Raw genomic sequence first — 27,718 nt, 5'->3', positions numbered from 1 at the left:
GTCCTGCACAAGCTCCTGAACTGGGTTATAAATAAGTCAAAGACACAGGCAGCTGCTATAATTCATTTTTAGTAGAGATACCTTTTCATGGCAGTTATACATTTGCATCTTATATGATTTGATAAATACATGCAGCATGCAGGTAAAAAAATATGGCAGTTTCAGCCATTAGTATCAAGTCTAAAACACACTTCCAGCCTCAGAGGAATTTATCTCTGCCATTTTGGCTGCCAAATCACAAACAGATGGATTTTTCAAGGACTGCTTTGGATGTTAACCTTAGCGTACCCATTAAACAAACAAGTGGCAGAGTTCCAGGACATCTCTCCAAGAAGTGAACTTATATTTCTCCTTCATTTAAAAAGCTGCTTTGCCACACTTTACGTACTGGTTCTTTTGTTAGTCCTGGGTCCTTTCGAAGGCACTTGTGATGAGTGATGAGCCTCCAGTCAGTTGTGCACTGGCAGACATTTCAGCCAACATTTGCATATCCACACACACGCATTTAGATGTCTCATCTCGAGCAGAGTGTGGGTGGTGTTAGTTAAAGCTGCTGCAGAACTGAGTTACCCTTAATCTCCTGGACTGCACTTCTGGATGTAGGCACATTCACAGTTATGAAGCAGTGCCTACCCTTTTCATACATTCATATTTTCATATTAGAACTGTATTTGTTGGTAATAACAGCTTTTGATAGGTGACCTGCAGCACCTAGTGAAGAAAATATCCAGGGTGCTTAAATAAATAATTTTTGAGGCTTTGTATATGTCTTGGTGACAAACCAGCAAAGAACATCACAAAAACATGAGAGCTTTTTTTTTTTTTACTAACTCAGATCATCAGTGCCTTAAACACCAAGTCACTTTTAAAGCTCGGGCATTATAACAACACAGGTGATTTGGTAGCAGTACTGATGGATCAGGAAGGATGGCTATGGGGGGTTTTGCTTGTGTGCGATGGGACCTCGACCCCATGTAGCCGTCCTTGGGTTCCAGTATTGTCAGGCGCATCAACGGGGGACTTAAGCGTGCCAGCATTTGCCCATCACAAGAGACTGACAAAAACATCTGGCCTGTTAAACTTTGGACAAGTTGTTTTAAAAGTATGATGAAAATCCAACTGCTCAGAAAAGAATGTTGAGTGGCACTTCATGATAAGAAGACAGTAACTCTGCATTTCCTTTTGCACATGTGACATTGAAACAAATGAACTGTGCAAGGCCTCCTTGGTACTGCTCTCATCTTTAAGTTTATGCAGAAGGTGCTCTATGTCCAATTCAAAATACTGATTCTGTATTTATAGCTGAGAATAAATAAACTGATCTAGACCATTTGATTATATATCAGCAAAAGCAATCTGCAGAATAACAACAAATGAGTCTAGATTCGACTGGTAAAAAGAAAATAGATTACGGCAGCATCTTTGGCTTAATTGTTTTAATTGTTAAATTTTATATTCTTTTAATGTTTTTTTTATTGTGCAACTTTTGCTGGTCTATGCACCGTAATAAATTATTCATTCATTCAGAGATGTATAAGCCAAGAGGTGTTGATTTAACAAAGGAAGGCATCACCAAAACAGTCAATAACATTTTCGGTCCAATTGTGAAGGAGATTTTTCCAAACCAAGAAATTTAGTTCAAACCATTAGCTTGCCCTATATTCCTGTCAAAACAAAAAAGTTTACATGTGACACTTTTGCATCCATATACATGCATCATACTCTTCATCTACTTAGGCAGGATCGCACATCTGTTCTAGCAATGTTAACATGGAAAGGCAGACTTTGGTGCTGCTACAATGGCCATCTTGGTGTCTCAAAAAACAAGGGACAGGTAATTGCTGGCCCTCCAGATGTTGTTTGACTCCAGCTCCATCAAGCCTCAGCAGCATTTTCAGGGATTAATAAGAACTGCGTCCAGCAACACCCAGAGGAGCGCAGGCTCCCCATTCCTGGTATAAACACTTCACAAAACTGTTCATAATTTAATTGGTTCATAGAATGTTCCAAAGAACAAAACATTACTGGTAAGAGTTGCATTCTCTGGCCAACTCGGCTCACCCCAACTCTGTTGCTGCAGCAAGAGAATTTGGGCCCTCTAATGAGAAAAGGAAGTTGATGTTGGGCAGCCAGCTTAAATCCTGAAAACTAGTAATCAGTCCAATGCCAATCAGTCTCTAGTCTATGAAAGGGAAATGGCTGCAAAGCACCCATCATTCAGTAATAAACACAGGCTTATCAGAGCTCATCATCACACATCTATTTCTACATATATAGAAAGTGTCCATAAATCAAAGTAAGGTTCACTATAATATATCTTAATTTAAATGTTGCAATTAACAGCTACACTTGCTTTTCTCTTTCTCCTCACTAAGCTGCTCTGTGGAGCTCTGCCCATTGGATTGCACCACCCCTTCTGGGATCCAGGACTTGTCCACACACCGTTCCATGCGCTTCATGATGAGGTCCAGGAGCGTCTCAATGGCCTTGCTCACATTGGTCCCATTGGCTGCGCTGGTTTCAAAATAAGGTATCCTGGACAGAAAACATTAAAAAAGGGTGTCACTCTTTTGCAAGAGGGGCTTATACTAGAACTTTAGGCTTGCACAATTAAAGTGGATTAAAGTGCTCTGTTGTCCAGGGCAACAAACCCATTTTAAAAAAGAATTAGACTTTTTGTGGTTTAGAAAGTATGGGGGAAGGGTAGGATGAACGAATGGCTAACAGATGTATTAACACCCCTGCAAGCAAATCCGAACAAATGATCTATCATCTAACCTCTGTAAGCTTTGTGCATGCAAATCACTGTGTATGCTGGCTAAACTCCAGATCATCTGGAGGGGCAGGAGGGCAGTCCTCCTTGCAAGGACTGAGCAAAACCAGGTTCTCAGACTCTCCATCTGGGGGCGCTCAAGAGGCAGCTGCTTTAACAAATCCCTTGCTGCTTTTGGACTTGGCTGTAATTTACATACTTTTGTGCAGACCAGAGTGAACATTGATTCACATTCCTAAGGAAAGCTGAAAGTAGCCGCGCAGAGACGTGCACAGGCATAAGCTAGAGTGACACCTCCTGCCTGTCACAGCTCTTTTTTCATAGGCATTGCCGGGGAAAATCCTGGGTGTTGCAGGTCTGTTACCCTGCTATGTTTTGCAGTCTTACACAAGCAATACAACTTGGGACGACTGCAAGGCTGCTGGGGATGGGTGGGGATGGGATGGAACATTTGCTATAGGCTTCCACAAAGCAACCCCCCACACACTTCAGTTTTTGTCCAAACCATTGGTAGTGATGTGCTAGAATTCTGCCCAATTCGGATTTGGTACCAAATTTTCCATTAATTTGCTTATTCTCAGTCACTGAGAGTTGGATTTGAATGTAATTAATTTCCACAGCTATTTTTCGAAACAGACTTTTTTTGAAAAAAATCCATCTCTTAAAACATTGATTGTAAGAATGATAATTTATCAATATTTTGTTTTAAAATGTAGATATTAATATCAATAATTTTTCCTAGACAGGAAAAAACACAGATCAGTAAAAGCAGCAGCTAGGGGATACAGAATGTACTCTAATTGATGCCAGCTTGTTAGGCCAACTGAATGCATTTGAACTGGCACCAGCCAAGGGATCCCATCCCTAGCCATTGGCCCCTGCCTTGACCTTGCCACTGTGCTCACCCAAATTCTTAGTATTGTGTTTCAAGGTTTCATAAAAAATAAAAAGAGGAAGTGGAATATCATAGCGTAAGATGACAAATTTATTTATTTATTTAATTAATTAATTAATTTGTATCCTGCCCTTCCTCCCAACAGGAGCCCAGGGCAGCAAACAAAGCGCTAAAACACTTTAAAACATCATAAAAACAGATCTTAAAATACATTAAAACAGCATTAAAAACATTTAAAAAAACAACTTTTAAAAAGGGTTAAAAACATTATTAAAAAAACATATTAAGCAATTCTAACACAGACGCAGACTGGGATAGGTCTCAACCTAATAGGCTGGTTGAAAGAAGAAAGTCTTCAAAAGGCGCCGAAAAGATAGCAGAGATGGCGCCTGCCTAATATTCAAAGGGAGGAAATTCCACAGGGTAGGTGCTGCCACACTAAAGGTTCGTTTTCTATATTGTGCAGAACGAACCTCCTGATAAGATGGTATCTGCAGAAGGCCCTCACCTGCAGAGCGCAGTGATCGACTGGGTATATAAGGGGTAAGATGGTATTTCAAGTATCCTGGTCCCGAGCTGTATAGGGCTTTGTACACCAAAACTAGAACCTTGAACTTGGCCCGGTAGCAAATGGGCAGCCAGACATATAATTGCGACATAATGGGACCTCTCCCTAGTTATGATAAAATATTTTACATAGTTGTGTATGAAACAGAAGAGATGCTAATTTGAGGCTTAAGCTGGCTGTAAAATGTATTCTTGGGAAGCTGGAAGGGAGGGCCCTGCTTTTTACCTAGGCCTGCAACCCAAGTGTAAGGGAGTCTAAACCAATCATGATAAGGTAAAATCTTTATGTCTGGACAGCAATAGAGATGAGATTGGTCAGGCAGACTTAGAAGTGGCCCAGGTGAAGTAGCCCCCAGTTACAAAGTTTTGTCGTAAGGTGAGAAAGAACAGAGAAGGCTTTAAGGAGGGATTCTGTGACGGAATAGGCAGCCTGTTCTTGTGATAGAAAAAAACCCAATCCCACCACCGAAAGAATTGAAGGAATGAGTGAGTGCCACTGAAGATGTATAGGCAGGGTGCCACTGGAGAGTAATTTTCTGTGGCAGTTACCATGGGGAAAGGCCCACGAGTGGTACAAGGCCAGGCCTTAAGGGAGGAGTCCTTCCTGAGTGAGCAGTGGAGAAGGCCAGCAGCAGGCCACAACCAGAAGACCGGTGAGACCGAGTCCCAGGAAGCAGAAAGAAGCTCTGCCAGAAGAGGTTTGGAATTTGAAGGTGGTGCTCAAGTGAAGCACAACTCATGCTCTGTTCCCTTATCTCCATGTAAGAAAAAGGGAAGCACATCAGTCACTCTGTTTGATGCATGTGGCCCCCAGCTTTGTACACATGTGCAAGGATCCTTGTAGAGGGCAGCAGCAGGCCCCCAACATCACGCCTGCACCACGCATGCAGGCCTCTGGGTGGCCCTGCAAAGCTGACCATGGGCGGGAGGCACTGAAGCCGCTCCTTGTCCAGGGTGCTATTTATCCTAGGGCCAGACCTGTATATAGTTGTTCAGCGTTTGTCTCGTCTGAACTGCCTTTACCTCTTCAGACCTTTGGCCACAGTTCTTCGAAGGAAAAGTCTTCATTTCCCCACCCCATCATGATCTGGGGAAAGGGGAACAGCCTTCTGGATCAACCCAAAGTCCAAGCAGAATCTCTCAGAAAGAGACCCCTTTTCAAGTAGCTTTGGCTGCAGTCCTATGCACATTTTTATTTATTTATTTATTATTTGATTTATATCCCACCCTTCCTCCCAGCAGGAGCCCATTTATCTGGGAGTAAACACTGTGGGACTTGAGCACATTAACAATCCAATTATAGCTAAAAACGCTGACTTATTCAAGTGGGTTTAGCCACACTTAACTCTGCCCAGGATCAGGCTGGTACGCTGTATAATCCCTCCAAACCAACTGCAGTTACAAAAGTGTATAAATCTGGAGTACGTACCATCGACTTCAATGGGAAGCCAAGCTGAGGGCCCAGGATAGAGGAAGCACGGGCAGACGGGGCGTGGCAGGGGGTGTGGGTGGGTGTAGCAACTCTGAAGGGAATCTGGGGCCACACTGCCTCCAACACAATGCTTGCCCCAAGGCTCCCTCGCTGCACCCCAGTAGGGCACTCGATCGATCGCACTAGTGCTGCAATTCCAGGTTCCTTTCAAATCTCAGTTTTGGCACTGGGATTTTGGGAAGAGACTCTATTTTTGCTGAGCGGGTGGGGGGTGTCCTGGCAGCAACAACCACAAACATTTTTTTTCTCCTTTTCCTTCCCACCAACACCCTTTTCATAGTCTCCCCTTGACAAATTTCCCACCCCAAAAGTGACGGCTGCAAATAAAAGCACTGCATTTATCCCAAGAGCCACTGTAGGTTAAAATAAAAGTATCACGACAGGCTAGCACTTCGACAACAAAGCCGTAGCAGCAACAGCAGGCAACCTCCTCCTTCCATGTTACTTTCTTAACCCAGAAAGGGGATTAAGATTTTCTCCCCACTACTTTTTTTGTCCCCCCAAAAAAACTTTTTAGACTGGCCACACTACAGGCCTGGACCTGAGTGTAACAGTCATCTCCCACTGCTATTGTTCCCCAGCAACTGGTGTTCAGAGATAGACTGCCACAGGAACTGGAGGCTCCTGCATATGAAGAAGTGCTTTCTTTTATCTGTCCTGAATCTTCTGCCATTCAGATGGGACTCACTGGCAGGTAGGAAGAATTTTCTCCTATTACGTCAAAGGGGTCCCCTGCCCTCATGCTGGGGTATCAAGGGCCACCATAACTATGGCAAGGGTGCCAAGTGGCATTTATTTATTTATTTATTATTTGATTTATATCCCGCCCTTCCTCCCAGCAGGAGCCCAGGGTGGCAAACAAAACCGCTAAAACACTTTAAAACTTCATAAAAGCAGACCTTAAAATACATTAAAACAAAACTATAAAAACATTTTTTTAAAAAGCTTTAAAAACGTCTTCTTTAAAAAGGGGTAAAAAACATATTGTTTAAAAAAACATATTAAAAAGCAATTCCAACACAGACACAGACTGGGATAGGTCTCAACTTAAAAGGCTTGTTGAAAGAAGAAAGTCTTCAAAAGGCACAGAAAAGATAACAGAGATGGCTCCTGCCTAATATTTAAAGGGAGGGAATTCCACAGGGGAGGTGCTGTCACACTAAAGGTCCTCTTCCTATGTTGTGCAGAACAGACCTCCTGATAAGATGGTATCTGCAGGAGGCCCTCACCTGCAGAGCGCAGTGATCGACTGGGTATATAAGGGGTAACACGGTCTTTCAGGTATCCTGGTCTCAATCTGTATGGGGCTTTGTACACCAAAGCTAGAACCTTGAACTTAGCCCAGTAGTAATGGGCAGCCAGTGCAATTCTTTCAGCAGCCGGGTGACGTGTTGCCAATACCCTGCCCCAGTGAGCAGTCTCGCTGCTGCATTTTGCACCAGCTGCAGCTTCTGGACCAACCTGAAGTGCAGCCCCACATAGAGCACATTACAGTAATCCAGCCTGGAGGTTACCAGTGCATGGACAACAGTGGTCAGGGTATCCCAATCCAGAAACGGCCACAGCTGTCTTACCAGCCGAAGCTGGTAAAAGGCACTCCTACCCACTGAGGTGACCTGGGCCTCTAGCAACAAAGATGGATCCAGGAGCACCCCCAGACTACGGACCTGCTCTTTCAGAGGGAGTACAATCCTGTACAAACCAGGCAACTGCCAATTATCTGAACTCGGGAAACACCAACCCACAGAGCCTCTGTCTTGCTAGGATTCAGACTCAGTTTATTGGCCCTCATCCAGCCCACCACCGAGTCCAGGCAGTGGCTAAGGGCTTGCACGGCCTCTCTCAATTCAGATGTTACGGAGAAATAGAGCTGGGTATCGTCAGCGTACTGCCGACACCTCACACCAAATCTTCTGATGACCGCTCCCAAGGGCTTCATATAGATGTTAAACAGCATGGGGGACAAGATGGTACCCTGCGGCACCCCACAGCACAACTGCCAGGGGGCCAAAAGATAGTCACCCAATACTATTCTCTGAGAGCAACCCTGGAATTGGATTGGAACCACTGTAAAACAGTGCCTCCAATACCCATCTCACCAAGTCGGCCCAGAAGGATACCATGGTCAATGGTATCAAATGCCACAGAGAGATCAAGTAAGAATAACAGGGTTGCACTCCCCCTATCCTTCTCCCAATAAAGGTCATCCATCTGAGCGACCAAGGCCGATTCAGTCTCATAACCAGGCTGGGATAGGTAAAGATAATCTGTTTCATCCAATAGTACTTGCAATTGCTGCGCCACAACCCTCTCAATCACCTTCCCTAAAAAGGGGGTATTTGCAACCGGTCGATAGTTGTCACAAACCAATAGGTTCAGGGTGGGCTTTTTCAGGAGTGGTCAGACCACCACCTCTTTCAAGGTGGCTGGAACCACTCCCTTCTCCAATGATGCATTGACCACACTCTGGATCCACTTGGTCAACCCCCCTCAGCAAGCTTTAAAAAGCTGCATCATGGCAAGCACCTTTTGTACGAAACAATTCCCAAGAAGTTGCAGCAGACATTGCACTGGACACCTCAATGGGGACTACAGTAGATGTGGATGGGGCATCAAGACTGCTATGGAGGCAAACAACTTTACCCTCAAAGTGCCTTGCAAACAATTCACAGTGGGCCCCCGAAGGGTCTAAAACTCCATTTCCTGGAGTTGATGTCAGCAACCCCCTGACAATATGGAAAAGCTCCACTGGACGACTACTTGAGGATGAGATGGATGCAGAGAAGTGGGCCTTCTTCACCGCCCTCACCACCACACAATAGGCACAGTTATGATGTTTTTACTCATGTCCGCTCAGCCTCACAGCACATCTTTCGCCACTTGCGCTCTAGCCATCGTCCAGCCTGTTTCACTGCCTTTAGCTCACTGGTGTACCAAGGGGCAGACCGGGCTCCACAATGCCAGAGTGGGTGCTCGGGGGCAACCGTGTCAAAAGAATGACGCGCCTCGCTGTTCCAAGTGTGACAAGGGCTTCAACAGGGTCACCTGCTCTATCCAGTGGATACCATTAGGCTCCGGGGGCGGACCATCTTAATCTGTCCACCACCCTGCAGGGAAGGATCGGAGCCATAAGTCTAAACTTCACCAGGAAGTGGTCTGACCACAAGAATGGGGTGACATCAACCCCCCCATCTCCAGACCACCCCTTCCTCCATCTGGAGCAAAAACCAAGTCAAGGGTGTCCCCTGCCCTATGCATCGGGCCAGTGACAGCTTGAGACAGCCCCACGGTTGTCATGGAGGCCATGAAGTCCCAAGCTGGAACACCAGAGGCAGCCTCAGCATGGACATTGAAGTCACCCAGTGCTATCGTTCAGGGCTCCTCCAACACGACAGCCGAGACTGCCTCCGCCAGCTCAGTCAGAGAAGCTGCTGGGCAGCAGGGTGGATGGTACACCAGCAGCAACCCTAGTTTCTTGTTTCCTCGGCCCGACACCAGGTGCAGGCCCTCACAGCCAGCTCCAAGACAGAGTGGTTTCCTGGTGACAGAGATGGAAGTTCTGTAGACCTGTGCTGGTGCTGCACTGAGTATCCAGGTGGACAAAGCTGGGTCAGATCAACTCCTCCCAGCTCACCCACCCAAGTCTCGGTAATGCACACCAAATCGGCACCTTCATCCACAATCAAATCATGGATGAGAGTGGTCTTATTGTGTACCGATCCGGCATTAAACAACACACACAGGCCAGTGGGCACAGCAGATGGGCAACGAGGAACCCATCCATGAGAGGAGTGGCAGCAAGAAACAAGGCGCAGATAGCCTTGCCTTTGCCTTCTCAGGTAATTCACCACCTCCCCATGGCTATATTTCCCTCTGCCCATAATCACGGAAATTGGGGTGGCATCACCCATGTTCCTCAGTACTAAGACTCCTCCTAAACACCTGATATGGACCCAACATGAGCCCACCAACAAAACCTGCCAGAACCAATTATCCCAGTAGGCCTCTGTGAGAAATGGGAACAGTCACACCCATTCAAACTTTTTCACACACGGCCCATCTACTCCCTCTCCTGTCTCACACCCAGGGAGGGCCAGCCTTCTGCCAGTTACAGACTCTCACTCTGAAGGCATCTGGCGACTTTCTCCTATCATTCAGTTCAGTGCACAGGCTCTCACCCTGTGCAAGAACTACACATGCACCACACGCCCTCCCCACCACCAATCTCCTCCAGAGATTAACTGCAGCCTCTCCCTGGAGCCAAGGTTAGGCAGGGGGTCCCAGTCCTTGCAGCACTTACTAGGGACTTCAGCTTTCTCGAGGGACAGCAACCCAAAGGAGCAAGCAGCAAGCACCCAGATGCTCAGAGACTCACTCCCAAGACAGTCTTCTTCAGTCCCCAGTGCTGCAGCTGTTCCCCTGAGTGGTCCTTCACTTGAGGAAATCTGGGAGGTGAGCTTTGCTGATAGCCTACGAAAAGGTATTGTTCACACACAGTGACACACACACAGTGACACACACACAAGCTTTTTGTTGCGTTCACATGATGTCATCATCATTACAATGCCAGCCAAGAATTTTTTTCCTTTTTTTACATTTAAGCTGGGTTTCCCCTTGCAAGAAATCTGATAAGTAAAAACAATCTGTTATACATCTGCAGGTACTTCTTGTGTGGAAGCTCATTAGAGGCAGTTTATTTCTTTGGTGGGCAGTTTATCCCACCATTTTGCTGGGGGTGTTGGTGGTTTCTTGCCACACCCTCCTTCTTCTGTTTTCTCCTCACCTGAGCAACAGCCCAGCCACTTTGTGTCCAGTGGCCAAAGGGTACAAGGAGGCCTCTTTCCATCAATTGCCACATGCCAAGGACACATTTGAATTCTCAACAACCTGGCCAGAAGCAGCTGTTCCCTCAAGATCTCCACACAGTTCATGCGAGGGATTACCTTGTAGACTGTAATCACAGTACATACTGTTACGGGATTTGGGGGATGAGATGGATGGATGTCTATGAATCCCCTTTCCAGCCTCCGATTTGGGATCTGCAAAGGAAGAAACCTGCTCTCCTGTTCAGACTAGTGCCGTTCATGAGTTCATGGGTTCAGCCAAGTCTGTCAAGCACCTTCATTCACATGTGCAAGGATTGGCCAGACCTTCATTCCAAGGAAACCGAATCCTAAGTAAAGCACAGGAACCGCTGGAAGCCTCTCACTGCTTGAAGATTGGGGGTACACAACAATACACTGGACTTTTTTTCTTGCACAAACCTCTTTATCATTTGTGTGCAAGCCTCAGATAAATGTCACTCTTGCACAGTATTAAAAAACAAACAAAAAGAAAGAAAGGAATAGCTCTTGCCCTGTCAGTTGGGAAACAGGATAACTAAGGCTGGTAAAGTTTGCTGTTCTGCACTTCCTGGCATTATTTTTTTTTAAATAAAAAGGTGTATGCACCAGAGCTTGGAAAAGTTACTTTTTTGAACTACAACTCCCATCAGCCCCAGCCAGCATGGCCACTGGATTGGGCTGATGGGAGTTGTAGTTCAAAAAAGTAACTTTTCCAAGCTCTGGTATGCACACAGGTGCAGAAATACCTGCCCACACGCCCAGAGTGGAGAACGGAGGACTGAGGAAGCACCTTAACTCTGGAGAACTATTTCTGGCTGCCTAAGTAAAAATGACCCATTTTTCTGTTAATCTTCTTGGAAGAACTTCCTGCAGACAGACCACAGAGTGGCACACCTCAAGGCACAAACCACAAGAATAACAGGAAGGACGTCGCTTACCCATACTTTTCTGCAAGTTCCTTTGCATCCTCTTCTTTCACCATCCTGTGCTCTTCCAGGTCACCTTTATTTCCACACAGGACCACATCGGGGTTTTCACAATACGCGTGTGTTTGCATCTGGCCTATAAGTAACAGGAAAGGGGAAATGGCAGACTCACTTGCAACATCAAAAGCAAAAGTCAAAAGCAGTTGCTTCCAAGTTCCCTTTCTAGTTGGGGTTTAGTCTGGGCTTGTTTGCTGTCAGGCACGTGATTGTTCTGACCATCTGACTCCCCCAAACGTCTTTTCCTCCTTACCTTCAAAGCTATCTATGGGCTTCCTGTACATCTCTCCCCACTCTCATATCATGACATATTCCTTCCTGTGACCATTGCACATCCAGCCTCACTGCCCATGGCCCCTGAAGGGCTTCTGCTCCCACACAAGGCCACTCCGGCTCCTGGCTATCTCTTGGGATGGACCCACCCCTGAACACCTTTGTGACTCCACTTGTCTTACACACTTCAAATTACTCAACACCCACTCTGCAAAACCTGCCTTTGCCACAACTGAGAAGTTTGATTCAGTTCACATTTCAAGCCAAATCTATCAAATTCACAATTTCCAAAACAATATGAGGTCCAAAAGACAGCAATCCTTCAAAACTTCACACATTAAAATTTTGCAATGCAGTTTGCCAACCAAGCAATGGTTACAACAATACATAGGGGAAAGTGTGCATAAAAATGAATATATGAATGAAAGTAACATACAAAATACATTATATGACAAGAAATTGCTTGCAAAAATGTGTGCATTACTCAAAACTGCCTACAAAAATTTCTCATTTATTACAAGAAAGTTGCACTAAAATGCTGGACAATTTTCATGAGGATTTTAAAAAAAATCACAAATTGCTGCAGAAATGTGGAGAACTGAGTTTAAGATTCGAAAAACGAGAAACGGAGAGGACCAAACCGGACATCCCTAATTTCCCCTCCACAGTTAAGCCTGCCTGCGTGTACCTGAAGTCATGGCAGATTCTTCCCTGCTCCCCAACTTCTGTTTTCCTCATTTGTGACTATTTCTAGCCTGTCTCTCTCCTGCACTCTGCCAGGGACCAGGGCACACACAGGCACACTCACTTACTGCATAGGCTATCAAACAGGACAGTCATGGCCTACAAATTCACCAATTCTTCATTTGATTCATTATGGAATCATAATTAGGGTTGCCAGGCTCAGGGCCTGAGACTGATCCTGTATCTTTAGGAGAAGAGAAAGTCAGCCAAGTGCAGGTGTTCTTGCAACACGGTAATGGGAAAAACCACAAGGTGGGATTCTCCTTTCCCCCTGCACACCTTTTAAAGATACAGAAGACCTCTTGGAGGCCAGGCCCAGCCTCTCCCAACCAGTGTGCCTCCAGATGTTGTTGGACCACAACTCCCATCAGCCTCAGCCAGCATTGCCAATGGTCAGGAAAGATGGGAGTTGTGGTCCAACAACATCTGGAGGCACACTGGTTGGGAAAGGCTGCCCTAAGAGGTCTTATGTATCTTTAAAAGTTGTGCAGGGGGAAGGGAGAATTCCACCTTGTGGTTTTTCCCATTACAGGGTTGCAAGAACACCTGCACTTGGCTGACTTTCTCTTCTCCTAAAGATACAGGATCAGTCTCAGGCCCTGAGCCTGGCAACCCTAATCATAATTAATCTAGTAAGAGGCTCATTTTGCAAGCAGCTGAAGTTGTTCAAAATCTTTCTAAACAGACATCTTCATTCAAAAGAAACCAAACTCAGAAATCAGGAGCAGAAAAATGCCTCTGCAGCTTCCCGTACTCAGTGGGGGCATCCTGGAGAGAACGTTGAGGACACCTCATGTTGCATCTCCCATAGAAGAGCCCACCCTCCCCATAAACCCAACAGCCAGGACCCTGGTGTATGCTGCCTTTGCAGCTAATCATCCGCTCCTAATTAGTCAATGAGCAAACGAGCCCTGTGTGCACACAGCTGTGGTCTGTCCCCAGGCAAGGCATCATCTGCCTCCATGGTTTGCTTGAGCAGCAGAAGGAAAAGGCTTCGTTTGCAGGGACTTTTCAGCATTTGCCACCCTCATAGATTGTGGACATTAAAATACTTCCTAGAGTGTTGTCAGGGGAAAATTGAAACATGGCTGTCCCAAGTTTTATTAACAGCATAAAATAATGTACACATACAGGACTCGGTTTGTGCTGCATTGACTTTTGGGGCACTGCCTTCTGAATGCAAGGCCAGGAGGTGAATTATGAGTCCACCTCTCTCTAAAGCATCACACCTACAAAGCAATACTGTACTGGGGAAAAGGCAGCCAGCCATGAGGGCAGGGAGGGAGAGACAGAGGTTCTTACTCATCCAGTTTCGGACATTGAGGAAGCTTTGCTCATTGGTCAGATCAAAGAGAAGGAGAAAGCCCATTGCATCTCGGAAGAAGGCTGTTGTCAAGCTGCGAAACCTGCAAGGATAAAAAGAAAAGCACCAGTGGCTCCTCTCTTCCATTCCTTTGACAAGTTGGCCTTATGATTAAAAAAGCTACATAAACTTCAGCCCAGATTCTTCCGTAGGCCCCTTTGATTTTAGCCAAGAATAAAGACAGACCCACTGTTTTTATTTTGCCAGAAATTCAAGCAGCCAGAATTTGTGTTCTAATTACTACGGTTCAAAGTGTAAAGTAATCCGAAAGAAACAGCAGGGCTCCTCAGGGACTTTAGATTCTCCAGACGCTGCTTAGCAAAGGTCTAGGGGGCAACTGTCAACACCAGAGCAAAACTAACGCAGAGGTTAAGTTAGGATCAGAGCCTGGGAAAGGTACTTTTTTGGACTACAACTCCCATCAGCCCAATCCAGTGGCCATGCTGGCTGGGCTGATGGGAGTTGTAGTTCAAAAAAGTAACTTTTCCAAGCTCTGGTCAGGATACATATTTTTGGGTAGATGTATACAGCCTGCCTGTGGGCAAACTTCCCTTCCGTTTGATGGGCACCCACTTCTTGTGAGAAAGACACTGCCCACACGATAGCCGGCATGCGCCTGATGTGTCAGGTCAGGTGGCAATTCAGATGTGGAAAACAGGAGGCAGGCAGGGGACATCTTCACTCAACATTTCAAAGTGGAGCAACATCTCCAACGTTGACATGAAGAAACAGAAAAGAGACATGTGCAATGCTGGCCCAACGTCATCTTCCTGAACAAAGCAATGCTCTCTGCAGTGTTCAGAAGAGGCAAGCTTCAGATCTGCAATTTCAAACCACCACACTTCAATACTCGGAGAAAAGCCACCAGAGAAATCATTTTGCCTACAAGGTCTGGCCATTTAAAGCAGCAGCAGCCATTGAAAAGGTGAGGGGAAACCCAGTTCCTCCGAGCTCTCCAATGTGGACCTGCCACAGGTGTGACTAAACAGCTAAACCAGGAAATGAGAAACCTGTTGCAGCCATCCAGATGCTTTTGGACTCCAGGGAACTCGGGTGATGATGGCAATTGTAGCCCAGCAACACATGGAGGGCCACAGGAGTCCAGTGAGCAAAATGAGGCTTTGTTGGTTTTGTTACTTATCTGTTGCACGTCTAAACCACCCTTCATTCAAACGAATCCCAGGGCGGTTTGCACACAAACCAGTCATAGATAAAAATGTAAACTATCAATGAAACAACAATATTTAAAAACTAGGACAAAAAGTAATGACAAATACAAATACAGCAGCAGACATAACGCCCCTTCCGCACACACACACAAACTCCAAAACCTTGGAGAGTCTAATCAGTGCCACCAAAGGAAATCCTGGGCAAACAAGTATGCTTTGATTTGATGCCCATTGACGTCAAGGCCAACAGCCTCTCTAGGGCCAGGGAATTCCATAGCTGGGGCACCACAGCAGAGAGAGCCCCATCCTGTGTCACTATCCCCAACTGATGGGACAAGGAGAAGGAAAGGACAACAAGTCCTACATCTCAAGGTTGTTGTGAGCCTCACTTGCTCCAAAAGGAAAGACACATTTTGGGGGCTCAATGTAAGCCATGGATAGCCATGGATTTTGAGAGCAAGTGTGGTGGCTCATGAATGTGCCAGGTTTGGTCACAGAAGACTTGGGTTCAAATCTCTGCTCAACCACAAAACTCATTGGGTGGCCTTGGTCTCTCTTGTCTTGGCCTTGTGGGTTGGAGGAAGAAAAATGCCTCTGTGACTGAAAGGCACTCTCTCTGCACACAGGAAAACATGCTATAGAAAGGAGGATACAATGAATTACCTAATATTTCACTTGTTCTCATTTCGCATCAGGAAAGACATTAAGTGGACTGAGATTAACCAAGTGAAAAAGGTACAAGTGGCGCCTCTGTGGCACCAAGCCAGGAAGCACAACTAGAAGGGGAAAATGAGAACCTTCCTAAGCTTGAAGCAGAGCAGCATCAAGGGGGCAATAATGCTGCTCTGCCTTTGTTTCATCACAGAGACTCAGCCATGTGGCACAAAGCTCTCCCGGCTCTGCTCAGGCTGAGGCGAGTCTGGATGAGATGAAATGGCAGCCGCAAGGCCAAGCAGAGCTTGCTCGCTCACTCTCTGCTGTGAAGACAGCTTACAACATTGGAGGCGTTTTAAGTTCAGAAAATATACAAATAAAGGGGGGTTGATTTTGTTGTTATGTGCCTTCAAGTCGATTACGACTTATGGCGACCCTATGAATCAGCGACCTCCAAGAGCATCTGTCATGAACCACCCTGTTCAGATCTTGTAACTTCAGGTCTGTGGCTTCCTTGATGGAATCAATCCATCTCTTGTTTGGCCTTCCTCTTTTTCTACTCCCTTCTGTTTTTCCCAGCATTATTGTCTTTTCTAGTGAATCATGTCTTCTCATGATGTGTCCAAAGTATGATAACCTCAGTTTCATCATTTTAGCTTCTAGTGATAGTTCTGGTTTAATTTGTTCTAACACCCAATTATTTGTCTTTTTTGCAGTCCATGGTATGCACAAAGCTCTCCTCCAACACCACAGTTCAAATGAGTTGATTTTTCTCTTATCCGCTTTTTTCACTGTCCAACTTTCACATCCATACATAGAGATCGGGAGTACCATGGTCTCAATGATCCTGACTTTGGTGTTCACTGGTGTGGAGGAAACGGACAGTTTTGCTTCCTCTCTCATCATATTGGAACCCAAAGCCACCTATTAAGCTGTATGGTGGGAAATTCAGGACAGACCAAAGAAAGCAACACACACATGGTTACATTCTGGCATTTGCTCCCCCAAGATTATTTGTTTTATTGATTTCATTTCATTTCATTTATGAATCACTTCCTATGAAACATCTCAAAGTGATGTAACAATAAACAATACAAAATCGACAATAAAATATATCTATAAGTTGTAGTGATGGATGCCGACACGGGTAACGTTCAGAGGAGGATGAGGCTATCAGGGCTCTGGGTCGCCTCCAGAACGACGCTAGTCTGCAGGGGGCATGAGCAGGAGGCCTGGGCGGCCACGGGGAAAAGTGGCTGCTGAGGGCTCCTCCGACATTCTCATGTTGAGTTCCCCTCAGTCTGCTTGTTACCCCCTTACCTTTCTTGGCCAGCAGTGTCCCACAGCTGAAGGTGTATTCTCTGTCCTCGACCACTAATGCCATCTGGCCCGTTTGATCGGTACACCTGTTTAGTTTTAAAAAAAGACTTTGTGACGTAGAAGTGGCTCCAACCCATCTACTAACAAACTCAGGTATGCCCCTCCCCAGAGAGGCCCACACATCTCCAGAGTTCAGGAAGCTGGGGCAGTTTTAGGGCTGGCTGAGAAAAGGTCTCAACGGGGCTTTTCTGGCTCTGCTCCTCTACTGCATGTGCCTGTGGTCTGCTTTACTTGCAGTTAGTAACTGGATATATGGCTTATCCACATGGGACATTTCTTCATAGCACATACACTGCTTTACCATCGTAAAAGATTTGCAAGGTCCACACTTTGTGCTCAATGGTAGTTTCAAATCATTGTTTTCCATTCACACAAGCAAAATTGCCCTCTAATTTTACAGTTTTACTCCTTCCAGTTGCACTGGGCATGTGCAAATATTTTTGACCTGCACAGTATTTCCACTCCCTCCTGCCCCCACCGCTTCCTGAACTTTGGTGGTTGAAAAGAAGTGGGGTCATCTGCCTCCCCTTTCTCCGCTGCCCCCTGCTTTTTCGGAGTTAATTTTTCCCCGCTGCAAAAACAAATATATTGATATTTTAAAGAAAATACCAATATCAGTATTTTGAGAAAATACTAATATCAGTATTCATATTTTCTCAAAATATTAATATGAATATTGATATTTTATCAAATATCAATATTGATATTTTCTTTAAAATATTGATATTGATATTTTTGAGGTGACTTTTAACAAACATCCACTGTAGATCTTTTAGGGGGGAGAAATCAAAAACCAGGCATGGAGAGATATCACTTCAAAATTCTCTCTGCAAAGATAGAGAATATGAGAAAGAATGATAAAATCTCATGGCAATTCCCATTGCTAGTTATTAGGAGTGAAGGCAGTTTACTTGGGGAGGAAGGGAGGAAAGAAGGGAGGGCTGCAGCAAACAGTGAAGGGGGGAGGACAGAGCAGTTGGAAGTTGCTAAATAAACCACCAGAAACAACATGGAATTCGTGGGGGAGTTAGGGGGCGGAGAAAGGGGAAGAGCTGAAAGTGGTGATTCACCCGCCCACTAAAAACCATCAAAGCAAACCGTCTTCAAAGTCGTGTGGAGCAGAGTGGAGCCGTATTGTCCTAAACTTTTCATACTATCAGTGGATTGGGTTAGTACAGATTTACAAGGGGAAAACTGTGTGGTAGCTTCTGTTTGTCATGTGAACCATGCAAATTAAAAAGAGATGTGAGTAGCACCAAACACACACTAAACCACCTTGTAGATGAGCCCTTAATTTAGGGGATGAAATATATCGACTGAGTACAATATTTGAACATTGTTCCCTGTGAGTTGCTGCCAGGGCTCCTGCAGGGTCCAAAAGCCAGCTGCAAAATCCACACAAGCCCAGCCAGCGTCTTACATTCTAACTTTGCACTGCAAGCCAGCCCTAGGCACGTTCAGCTGGGCTTCCTCCCTAGTATGTTAGCAGATGATTCCAACCCTAGTGTGGAGGAACTGAAGCCTTCAGAACACGTAATGATGATTGTTCAGAAATGGCTGGAAGTTTTCGTTAGATCTGCTGTTTCTCAGGGTCTGCAAATCCACTTGCTATCTGAAAAGAGTCCATTCCTGCTTCCTATGACTCAGGAGACCACCCCCTCCACTCTTGCAATTCTGGGAAGGAGAGCAGAGGAAGGCTTTCTCCAAACACAGTGGGCTTTGGAGCAGGCAGGTCCCTCCCCAAAGTCCAGCGAGGTGATCAGAGCGACCCCTTCTTCCCTGTTTCCCAATGGGAGGGGAACTCTCTAATGTCACATACGGTGGAGCAGGCAGCCAGGTCCTTCCTGCTCCAATGCCCAGCGCAATTGTTCATGTGTTTAGAAAGACATGCAGATGGCTTCATCATCACAGAACTCTAAGCAAATTACATGAGAGAGTACCCCCCCCCCCGGCTCTCTGGCACACAAGGGGAGCCATCGGCGTTGACTGCAAATGACGGCTGGCTAGTAAATCAATCCAAAATGTGTGGAGCCCAATTTTGATTGGTCAGATTTAACTGTTATTGCAAAAAGGACAATCAGATAACACACATGTTCTGGTAATTTATCTCTCCCCTTTCCTGCGGCATGCTGGCACTGGCCGCAGCTAGAAAAGGAAGCCCACCGTTCTGTGCCAGATGGATCTCATTATAGGTCGGGACGGGATATTAATATGGAAAGCCAGGCAGTGGCAGCAGGTATGTTTCTAAAGAAGAGCTGTGGCTGGGGACAGAGAGGAAGGTAAGGCACCCACGACTTGGAAAGTGATTTCTTTTCTAACAATGACGGCAGACAAGCCTTCAAGGAAAAAAGCCACCCTTTTGCCTGCTTAATTTCCCCATTCCCAGCAGCTCTCTTTTATTTAATGGGATTTGTATTCTCACATCTGTTTTAGTAGTACAATGTAATCTTATTTCTCACAGATGTCCCAAATCATTAGAAAGTCATCGGAGCCAGGCTGACTTTGAGGTCCAGAGCTGGGTGAGAAGAAGGGATTTTGAACTTAAGTGGATTCTGAACATTTCAAAGTTAGAGTCATTAGGGACAAATCAAAGGTTGTGGTTTTTCTACTACAGCATCAGCTGACCAAAGCCACCATCTTTATTGCAGAACAAACACGCCCAAGGGCCTTGTTAAGAGATTGCTGCTTTATCACCTACAGAACTGCGTTAGAGAGATCAGCCTGGGTGGGACAGAAGGAAGGAAGGAGATGGTGGCAGCAGCAGCAGCAAAACTATGTGGACTAGCATCTTGTCTTGGAAAGATTGTTCTCATTCCTTGGAAAGAAAAAGGAAACACTCGTTTTGGTTCACGAGTAGATGATGCCATCACCTGTACAAGCCACCAGTTCTGGGCAGGATGAGATTGTACAAAATATACCATTGACAAAAATGGGCTTGTGAAGAGGGTGCTGCTGTTCGTGAATTACACCCAGACCAATTCTGTCACTAAAGGGAATGTCAGTTTTGTTGCATTTTGTAAGCTGTTGAGAAAAATAAAAAGTACATTTTCAAAAGGCAGTTGAACCTGCATTTAGCGTGAGGTAACTGATAAGTAGTCATAAGTATGAGCAACCTCATATGAGCAAAGTGCCTATGCATTTGTGATCACTCACGTCTCATGGTCTGTTTCTCATTTATGTCCAAGAAGGCTAAGCGATCTTCACATCATGCATGTACAGGAAAAATATGGACCAGTTCTTAGTTCTGATCATAGTTTTCTGAAATGTGGTTTAAAGTTCCTCAAAAAATGACTTGGAAATGTAGAAAATGGTAGGAACTTACCACCCTCTTTTCCCGAAAGTCGATGCCAACCGTCGTTACGAATTTGGAATTGAATTTGCCATCTGTGTACTGGTAAAGGAAGCTGGTCTTCCCTACACCAGAATCACCCAGGGCTAAGAATTTGATGAGGTAATCGTAGTCTCCATCAGACATCGTGAGAACTTTGACGACAGTCTAGGGAGAGATGGTGGAGAGAAAAAGGCGAGAGGTAGCAGTTTTAATTTTCACATCAAAAACCCTGGATTTCCAGTAACTACAGAGTGCATGACCTGAAATCCCAGCTACTGCATATTCCAGACCAGACCAGAGCATTTGCCCCATGGAGCCCAATTTAAACACACCTGACATTTACCTCAAAAGAACAATGTATACTGTCTACGTGTGAAGACTATGCACACCTAGGCCCCCTTTGCTGAACATTCCTATGTTGGGAAGCAGATTTACATGCATGCCCAGAAACCAGCACAAACTTCATACATCATGACACAGCTTCCCCCCCCCAAACACCACTCACATTCTTTCCCCCTCTCCCTGTCAAGGTTAATGATTCTAAATATGAGGCTACCTGGCCTAGTTTTGGTTTGGGAAGCAGGGATTTTTAAGTCAAGAGAAGGAATTCTTGAATTTTCAGTTGAAGGCAACAGTTAGATTTGGATGGCCAGCCCTTCCAGCTATCCTCCTTGTGTTTGCATGATTTATTTTAAAATTTCCTACCTCACAAAATACAACAAAGAAAAATCAATCAAAGAACCTGTTCTGCACATGGGAAGGGGAACTTATGGGCAGGAGCACTAAGAGGGCATTGTGTGGGGTGGGGGGAATTGGCTACTTAGGGAGGAAGAAATGGCAGCGCTTCTTTGAGTTACACCCATGAGAGTTTCACTGGTTTCACAACGACACCAGCTGGAAATGTCTCCCAGGGAAGGCTGGCACAGATAGGAGAGGCAGCAAGATTATTTTTGTCCTGCAGGGTTAAGCTGCTGCCGCCACCTCCTCCTCCTAACTGTACAAATATTTAATAAGTGATCTCCACCTGTAGCCCATTTAGGTTAGAGCTGAACAGTCCAGGAGTCGTTTGACAAGAGCTGCTGCAACACCCAGGCAGGATTTCAACAGGTCATGACCATCTACTGTCTTTTTAAAAATATTGTTACAGGCGCCACCAGATGCCTGTCGGTACAGCAATCTACAACTGAGGACATAAATAATGTGCAGGTTGCAATGAAGCAGACCAGGAAAGGCCTCCACTTCAGGGAGCACAGAAGACAATCCTCCTTAGAAATAGCCCTTTGGAGCAATATCGGACTGATAGGGCTGAAGGCGGACCCACAGGGCTATCAGGGCGCAGAGGGGGCATTTGCAAGGCCCCTGACGATGCAGAGACTGCCACTGGGCTGACTGCATGTCAAGGCAGCCCACATTTCGGGTGGTTTGCAGTAGTGTGCAAAAAGCCCCATCCTGCACATGGACCAGCTGCTTTTTGCTGGGAATTCCAAGCCTTTTTCTGCTGGACAGTGAACACCTGGCTTGGGCCGGGCCTATCATGGTCCATTTCAGTCCCAACACACTGCGCCTGATCATCCTATTCCTCTCCCGGCATTTGCCCCCTGTTGCCTCCTGCTCATTTGCAGGGCTTGCTTGCTTCCCACTCCTCGGCACCCCTCCCAAACCTCCACTCAGCCCCCTTCTTCCCCCCCACCCTAGCAATGCCCCCCCGGCTTCTGTGCAGAAGTCCCCCCGAGGTAGGAATGGGGCACGCGTGGGGGTTCCAAGCGCCTCACCTGCCAGAGGGCATCCCTCCAAGGCAGCGCTGTGTGGCTGGCCCCCAGTAGCTGAAGGGCCGCAAGCCCCTTCCAGGAACAGGCAGCTTTGCAGTCGTTAGGATTTCAGGGACACAACAGCAGCCCAGCTGGAGGGCAGCCCAGCCGCCGCGCCCGGCCTCCCTCCCAGCCCCGGGTCAGCATCCAGACAGGCCACCTGTCACTTCCCGCAGCACCTGTGCGGTGCCCCGGGCTCCCCCGAGCGAAGAGCGCGCGCCCCACTCACCTCTCCGCCGGAAAGGCCACCCGAAGGCACATGCTCCGAGCAGCGGGGGACTCCACCTGCTTTGCACACACCGCCCGGCCAGCGGCTTACGTGGCGCCTGTTTGCTCTGCAGGGCTGTCGACAGACGGGGAAGGTGTGCCTCGGGCCGGCCGGGGGGCAGCCCGTCCTCCTCCGGAGGCAGCGGGGCCAGGGCTCTCCCCTCCCTGCCTCCCTCGCCTGTTCCAGGGAACATACGGTGGCCAGACCGGGCCCAGGCGTCGGGCCCGCCGGCTTCTCGTGGCTCGGAGGCGCTCTGCCTCTTGCGCCCCTGCAGTGGGACCCGCAGGGCAGCCGGATTCGGGCAGCCTCTGGGCGAGCGAGGGCCGGAGCAGAGCAGCAGGACAGAGACGCTGAGCTCTGGGCATTGTAAAAGGGACATTGTAACCCACGCAGGGACCCAAACACCCCTTTAAACTGGACACTTCCCGGCTGAAGGTCTCTGGCGTTCACAAACGGTCCAGAGAAGTCCGGGCTTGAGAAGTGGCATCATGTGTTGTGCTTAGGCATCCACGCAATGCACTTCAGCATGTCCACAGTTGGGTAGCATGCAATTTTAGCATGGGCTTTCCCCCCCCCCTTTACTACATTATCTACAGATTGGGAAAATCTGAACTAAACAGGGGCAAGTGCAGGCTGCCACTTGGATGAGAACTGCTATGTGGACAATGTGAAAAACATGCGCACGTGGGATGCACTGAATCCACTCTAAACTGCCAGGTGCACACAGCCTAAGTTATGGGGGGGGATTTGAAAGGGGGGGAGTTCACTTAATTCTTGACAGCATTTTTTCTTTGATTTAAAAATGAGGACAAAAATTCAAGTTTTCCATTATTGATATACTCTGTATGCGTGTAACTTTTGAATGGTTTGATTAGATACAAGGAAAAAAGCTGTTTATTTCAATAAGAACTTAAAATTAAATATAACTGTAATGTCCATTTAGAAGACTGATATGAAATGTAATTTTGTTCTTGTATGACTCAATATGACTTTTATAATTTTTTAAAATTAAATGACAAGTGAAGATTGACAAATAATCTACAGCACTTCCTAAAAGGAAAGAGTATAGCTCGGTTGCCCAGAAATTAGCTAGTCCTCCTCACACACCAGACACGGAGCAATAACATTTCCTTCCTAGAGCTCAAAATATCGTATTCCCCACTGGTGACCAGATGCTTTTGAAGGCCAACTGATAAGAATGCCCCCTTAGTCCGTGGAGCAGGCTTACTCATGATGCTGCAGCTAATACCTAACAGCCGTACAGCTTAGCAATCCTGCCTTTTGCAGAACGTGTCCTTCTACGAGACTAAGAGGCGGTTATTATCTGTTGCAATCACCAGAGGAGGCTTCTACAAAATACCACACATGAACAAAAGTGAACACGCAGACCTTGGCGACAGAAGCAGTGAGACAGCTCTCCTTCACCAAAGTCTGGGCTCTTGTTTATGCTTAGAAGTCATTTTGCATGTCAATGGCATAATAACAACAGCAATACTGCCTCTGTCCTCAGGAGTCTGAGAGGCAAGAAGGATGGTCAGACTTTTTAATATGGAAGAACAAGCCCAGGTCAACCCAGGTTGCTTCCACACTTTACCAAAGCTGAGGCACTGCTTTTCAGCAATCAGTGCGAAGTGGAATTGAAACGGTGGTACCACACCGCACTTCATGTCTTCCCCACAAAAATCTGGCAATGTCCTTCCCTACTGGCAAGGTTTACGTGTTAGGAACGTTTGGAAACTGACTTATACCAGATCAGACTATTAGTCCTAGGGCAATGTTGTCAGCTTTGACTGGCAGCAGCAGTTGGAGGTCTTTCCCATAAGCTACTGATCTTTCCAACTCATGGTGGCTAACCTGGGGGTCCCTCCAGATGTTGCTGAACCACAACTCTCATGAACTCTGGTCACTGGCCATGCGGCCTGGGCGGATGGAAATTGTAGTTCAGCAACATGTGGAGGGTGCTAGGGTTAGCCACCCCTGTTCCAACTGGATGGCCAGGCAGCAAACCTGGGACTTTCTCTGCGCAAAGCATGTGCTTGCTCATGCCATAGCATGAGTGCTCTGGGCCCTCCCATGTTTACACCGAGGTTAGCCCCATTCAGCAAAAGGCGCCATTTCTCTTGGCAACAATTCCTCCAATTCAGCCTTTGCCAACTTGGTGTTCTCCAAATGTGTCATTCCCGTTTTGCTTATTTGTTTCTTTCCATCAAAAGTGAAGGGAAAAACATGACACTGGGTAGGAAGTAACATTGTCAAGTGCTTATCTGCTCCTCCATTAAAACAAACAGCAAGTTTGTTTTGGCAAATCAGTTTGACCATAGGCATGAGGCCATTTCTTTCAGCTTCACCTCCTGACATCGCCAGAGCAGAAACATTGGCAGCCCAAAGATCAACTGCAAAGAATTCAAGGCCTCCTTGGAAGGAACGCTGGGCCAATAGCTGATGATTCTTGGTCCAATCAGATGTTTCCCAAGATGATGCAAGACTGGGAGCAAGAACCCCCTTTCTTGGACCAAAGTAGATGGGCAATGCTAAGGCCCCCCACCTTGGAAAAGGTGAGCACTCTCAGTGCCCGCACAATGACAGTCTGTGCTGCAAACTGCATAGCTGGGTAATGCATCCTATGAACAACTGGCCTGCAGTGTAGAACAAATGGTGTGGCATTTGCTGCCAGCTCATATCCAATCTAAGGCTCACCATGTTTGCCAATATAGCGTAGCGGTGCAATATCTGCAAGAGGACAGCGCAGTAACACCTGCCTCTGTTAGACCTGCAGGGTGCCTAGCCCAAGTGGGTTGGCAGCTGGGCCGGCCAGCAGGGCCTCTCTGCCAGCTGCTGCCCCTGAGGCTGTTCACAGAGGGCCATGCCTTGCAAGGCCTAGTGGCCCATGGAGGGAGGAAGAGGAAGAGCGAGCGCACTAATATCCTTCCTCCCTCAGCTCATCCACCCCAGCCAATCACAAACAGAGGACGTATATAAGGAAATGTCTCAGACCATGCTGAGCTTACAGTCCACCTTGCCCAGTTTTGTCCACTTAGGGTAGAGACACTCTCCCGGCTCTGCCGGTTCTGGTGCGTCTCCACCTCCCTCTTCTGAAAATGGGGCACAGACGCTAGCCAAACGCTGCCCCTTTTCACCGTAAAACCGAGTGGGGTCAGCTTGAGTGTGTTTATTTTAATTCAACTTCAAAGAGATTTTGCAGCTGATCGGCAGATCAACCGTTTCCCCTTCAGGTGTGGCTCATGGGAACACTTTGATCTGGTGACTGGTGTGTTTACAGCCTTAGCCAGGCAGTGGCTCCCCAGGGGTCAGAGAGAGGCCTTTCCTATTCTGACCCTTTTAGCTGAAGTTGCTTCCAGGGATAAAACCGGGGACCTTCTACTGTGAAAGCAGCCTCTCCCCAAAGCCAGGTTGCATCTCACCCTTGCAACCAGCCAAATAGCCGGAACTGAGCCGGGAAACTTTTGAGTTTGTTTGTTAGAAATTATTTGGCATGCTAAAGATTTAATTCAGCACAGTCAGCCCCTAAGTACAGTTTGTTGATGGGTATTCAGTTCTTTTTTATAAACCCAGACCTTGGGCCAGTTAAATAAAAACACATTTGACAGGCTCTCTCTCCACATCCCCTTGGATTTGGTGAAGCTCTGAGATGGGCTGAGGGAAGAGGAACCCTGAGAGGTGATTCCCCCTGTGCTTTTCTCACCAGCCCTTGCAAGTCTGAAGATCCTGCTGTGGTCCAGCCACAGGACCGACACACCGACCTCCACTCTGCATCAGATGCTCCCTAAGTGAAGTTATTTCTTTCTATGGTGGTGGTGGGGGAGAACTGAATACAAGTAAGAAAGGAGCCTTCTCTCTTTCCCTTAACTGAGAGCGCTGTGGCCCTCTGAGTCTGGGGCCTCGGCCGCAAGGGCTGCCAGATGGACCGCTGGCATGGAGCAAGCAGGAGGAACCAGCCACGACTCCTGACAGCAAAGGGCATGACCCGCAGGGCGCCCTCCTGCTCAAGCCGCACAGACAGGAACTCACTTCCTCCACAGTGGAGCATTCATCCTGATTTGCTTATGCAGAAGTTAGAGTGTATCTGATCTTTACTGAGCATTTGTTCTTATTTAAATGTTGTAAACATGTTTTCATTTGATTTTAAATTGCACTATTTGAACATTTTGCTGTTTGCTGCTCTGGATTCCTTTGGGAAGAAGGAATGGGATAATAATAAATTAAATTCCTATAATCATAACCATTGTTATTAGTTTGTGGGACAGTTATATGACAATGGGCATTCATTCTGTAGTTATCTCCATTTGCTTGCAGGAGGTTTATATGTTTTCCTGTTAAACTTTCATTCGTTGATCCCACGCTTTTCAATGCCTGTCCCCATCACTTCCTAAACTGCAAAAACCCCACTTTTTTTAAGTGGCTTGTTTTTGTACTAGGGTAGGTGTGGGGAACCTTTGGCCCTGCAGATGTTGCTGAACTACAGCTCCCATCAGCCTCTGCAGCAAGCACAGCCAGTGGCCACAGCTGATGGGAGTTGTAGTTCTTCAACATCTGGAGGGCCAAAGGTTCCCCACACCTGTGTTACAGCAACAGAGAACTTTAATCCACTTTAACTGCACAAACCTGCCCCCCCCCACCAGACAGAGAGTATATGTTTAGGATTGCAGCCTCAAGCTTATCAGAGGGAGCAAGCCCTACTGAACACTCCTGTTCTGAGACTTGAGTAAACATACCTAGGATTGCACTGGATTAATCTAAAATAGTTTTTGGCAGATTGACATAAGAAGTCTGTCCAGATTTCCTGGTATAGTTCTGTTTAAGTGCAAGGAAGAGCCATGTTAATTAATGAGGCAATTTGCACACAGATAACCTGATCTCAACATACTTAAGCATCATACTGAGGAGAGAGAGAGAGAGAGAGAGAGAGAGAGAGAGAGAGAGAGAGAGAGAGAGAGAGAGAGAGAGAGAGAGAATAGGAAGGAACTCTGTCCATACCTGACTGGGACAGCAGGCGATGCTGTGCAGGTCCTACTGAGAAGGGTCCCAGCAGAGAAGGACTCTGGCTGTGTGGGCCATAAAAGGCAGCCACAGGATAGTGAGGCTGAGGCAGGTGAGGGGTGTCGGCAACAAGGAGCAGACCTCAGAAGCCCCCCTTTGGTCCCCCGATTCAGCTG

General features: G+C 46.7%; 1 protein-coding gene across 4 annotated transcripts; it reads right to left on the bottom strand.

Moving 5' to 3' along the window:
- Window positions 1–53: 53 nt before the first annotated feature.
- RAB27A (RAB27A, member RAS oncogene family) lies at window positions 54–27,718 on the bottom strand. 4 transcript variants are annotated; one of them, XM_061595480.1, is made up of 7 exons: window positions 22,506–22,611; window positions 20,460–20,633; window positions 17,078–17,163; window positions 13,874–13,977; window positions 11,510–11,633; window positions 2,443–2,535; window positions 54–1,664 (listed from the first exon to the last, which is right to left on the bottom strand). In XM_061595480.1, exons 2-7 carry the CDS (start codon window positions 20,610–20,612, stop codon window positions 1,634–1,636), a joined length of 591 nt encoding a protein of 196 aa, XP_061451464.1. In that variant the 5' UTR covers window positions 20,613–20,633; window positions 22,506–22,611; the 3' UTR covers window positions 54–1,633. The 4 variants fall into 4 exon arrangements, with proteins under 4 accessions (XP_061451464.1, XP_061451462.1, XP_061451461.1 ...); XM_061595478.1 differs by lacking the exon at window positions 22,506–22,611 and adding an exon at window positions 27,540–27,718 and having other exon boundaries at window positions 54–2,535; XM_061595477.1 differs by having other exon boundaries at window positions 54–2,535; window positions 22,506–22,610.

Source organism: Rhineura floridana, chromosome 14, assembly GCF_030035675.1.
Source record: "Rhineura floridana isolate rRhiFlo1 chromosome 14, rRhiFlo1.hap2, whole genome shotgun sequence".
Taxonomy (NCBI): domain Eukaryota; kingdom Metazoa; phylum Chordata; class Lepidosauria; order Squamata; family Rhineuridae; genus Rhineura; species Rhineura floridana.
Note: the sequence above shows the minus strand (reverse complement) of the source record. Positions and strands in the feature narration are given on the sequence as shown.

Excerpts from the sequence above, each read along its gene's own strand:
- RAB27A (XM_061595478.1), bottom strand. The coding sequence starts at position 20,612 with ATGTCTGATGGAGACTACGATTACCTCATCAAATTCTTAGCCCTGGGT. Across the intron at positions 13,978-17,077 it reads GACACTGCTGGCCAAGAAAG|GTTTCGCAGCTTGACAACAG; the intron begins GTAAGGGGGTAA and ends TTATCCTTGCAG. Across the intron at positions 2,536-11,509 it reads GAACTTGCAGAAAAGTATGG|GATACCTTATTTTGAAACCA; the intron begins GTAAGCGACGTC and ends TTTTCTGTCCAG.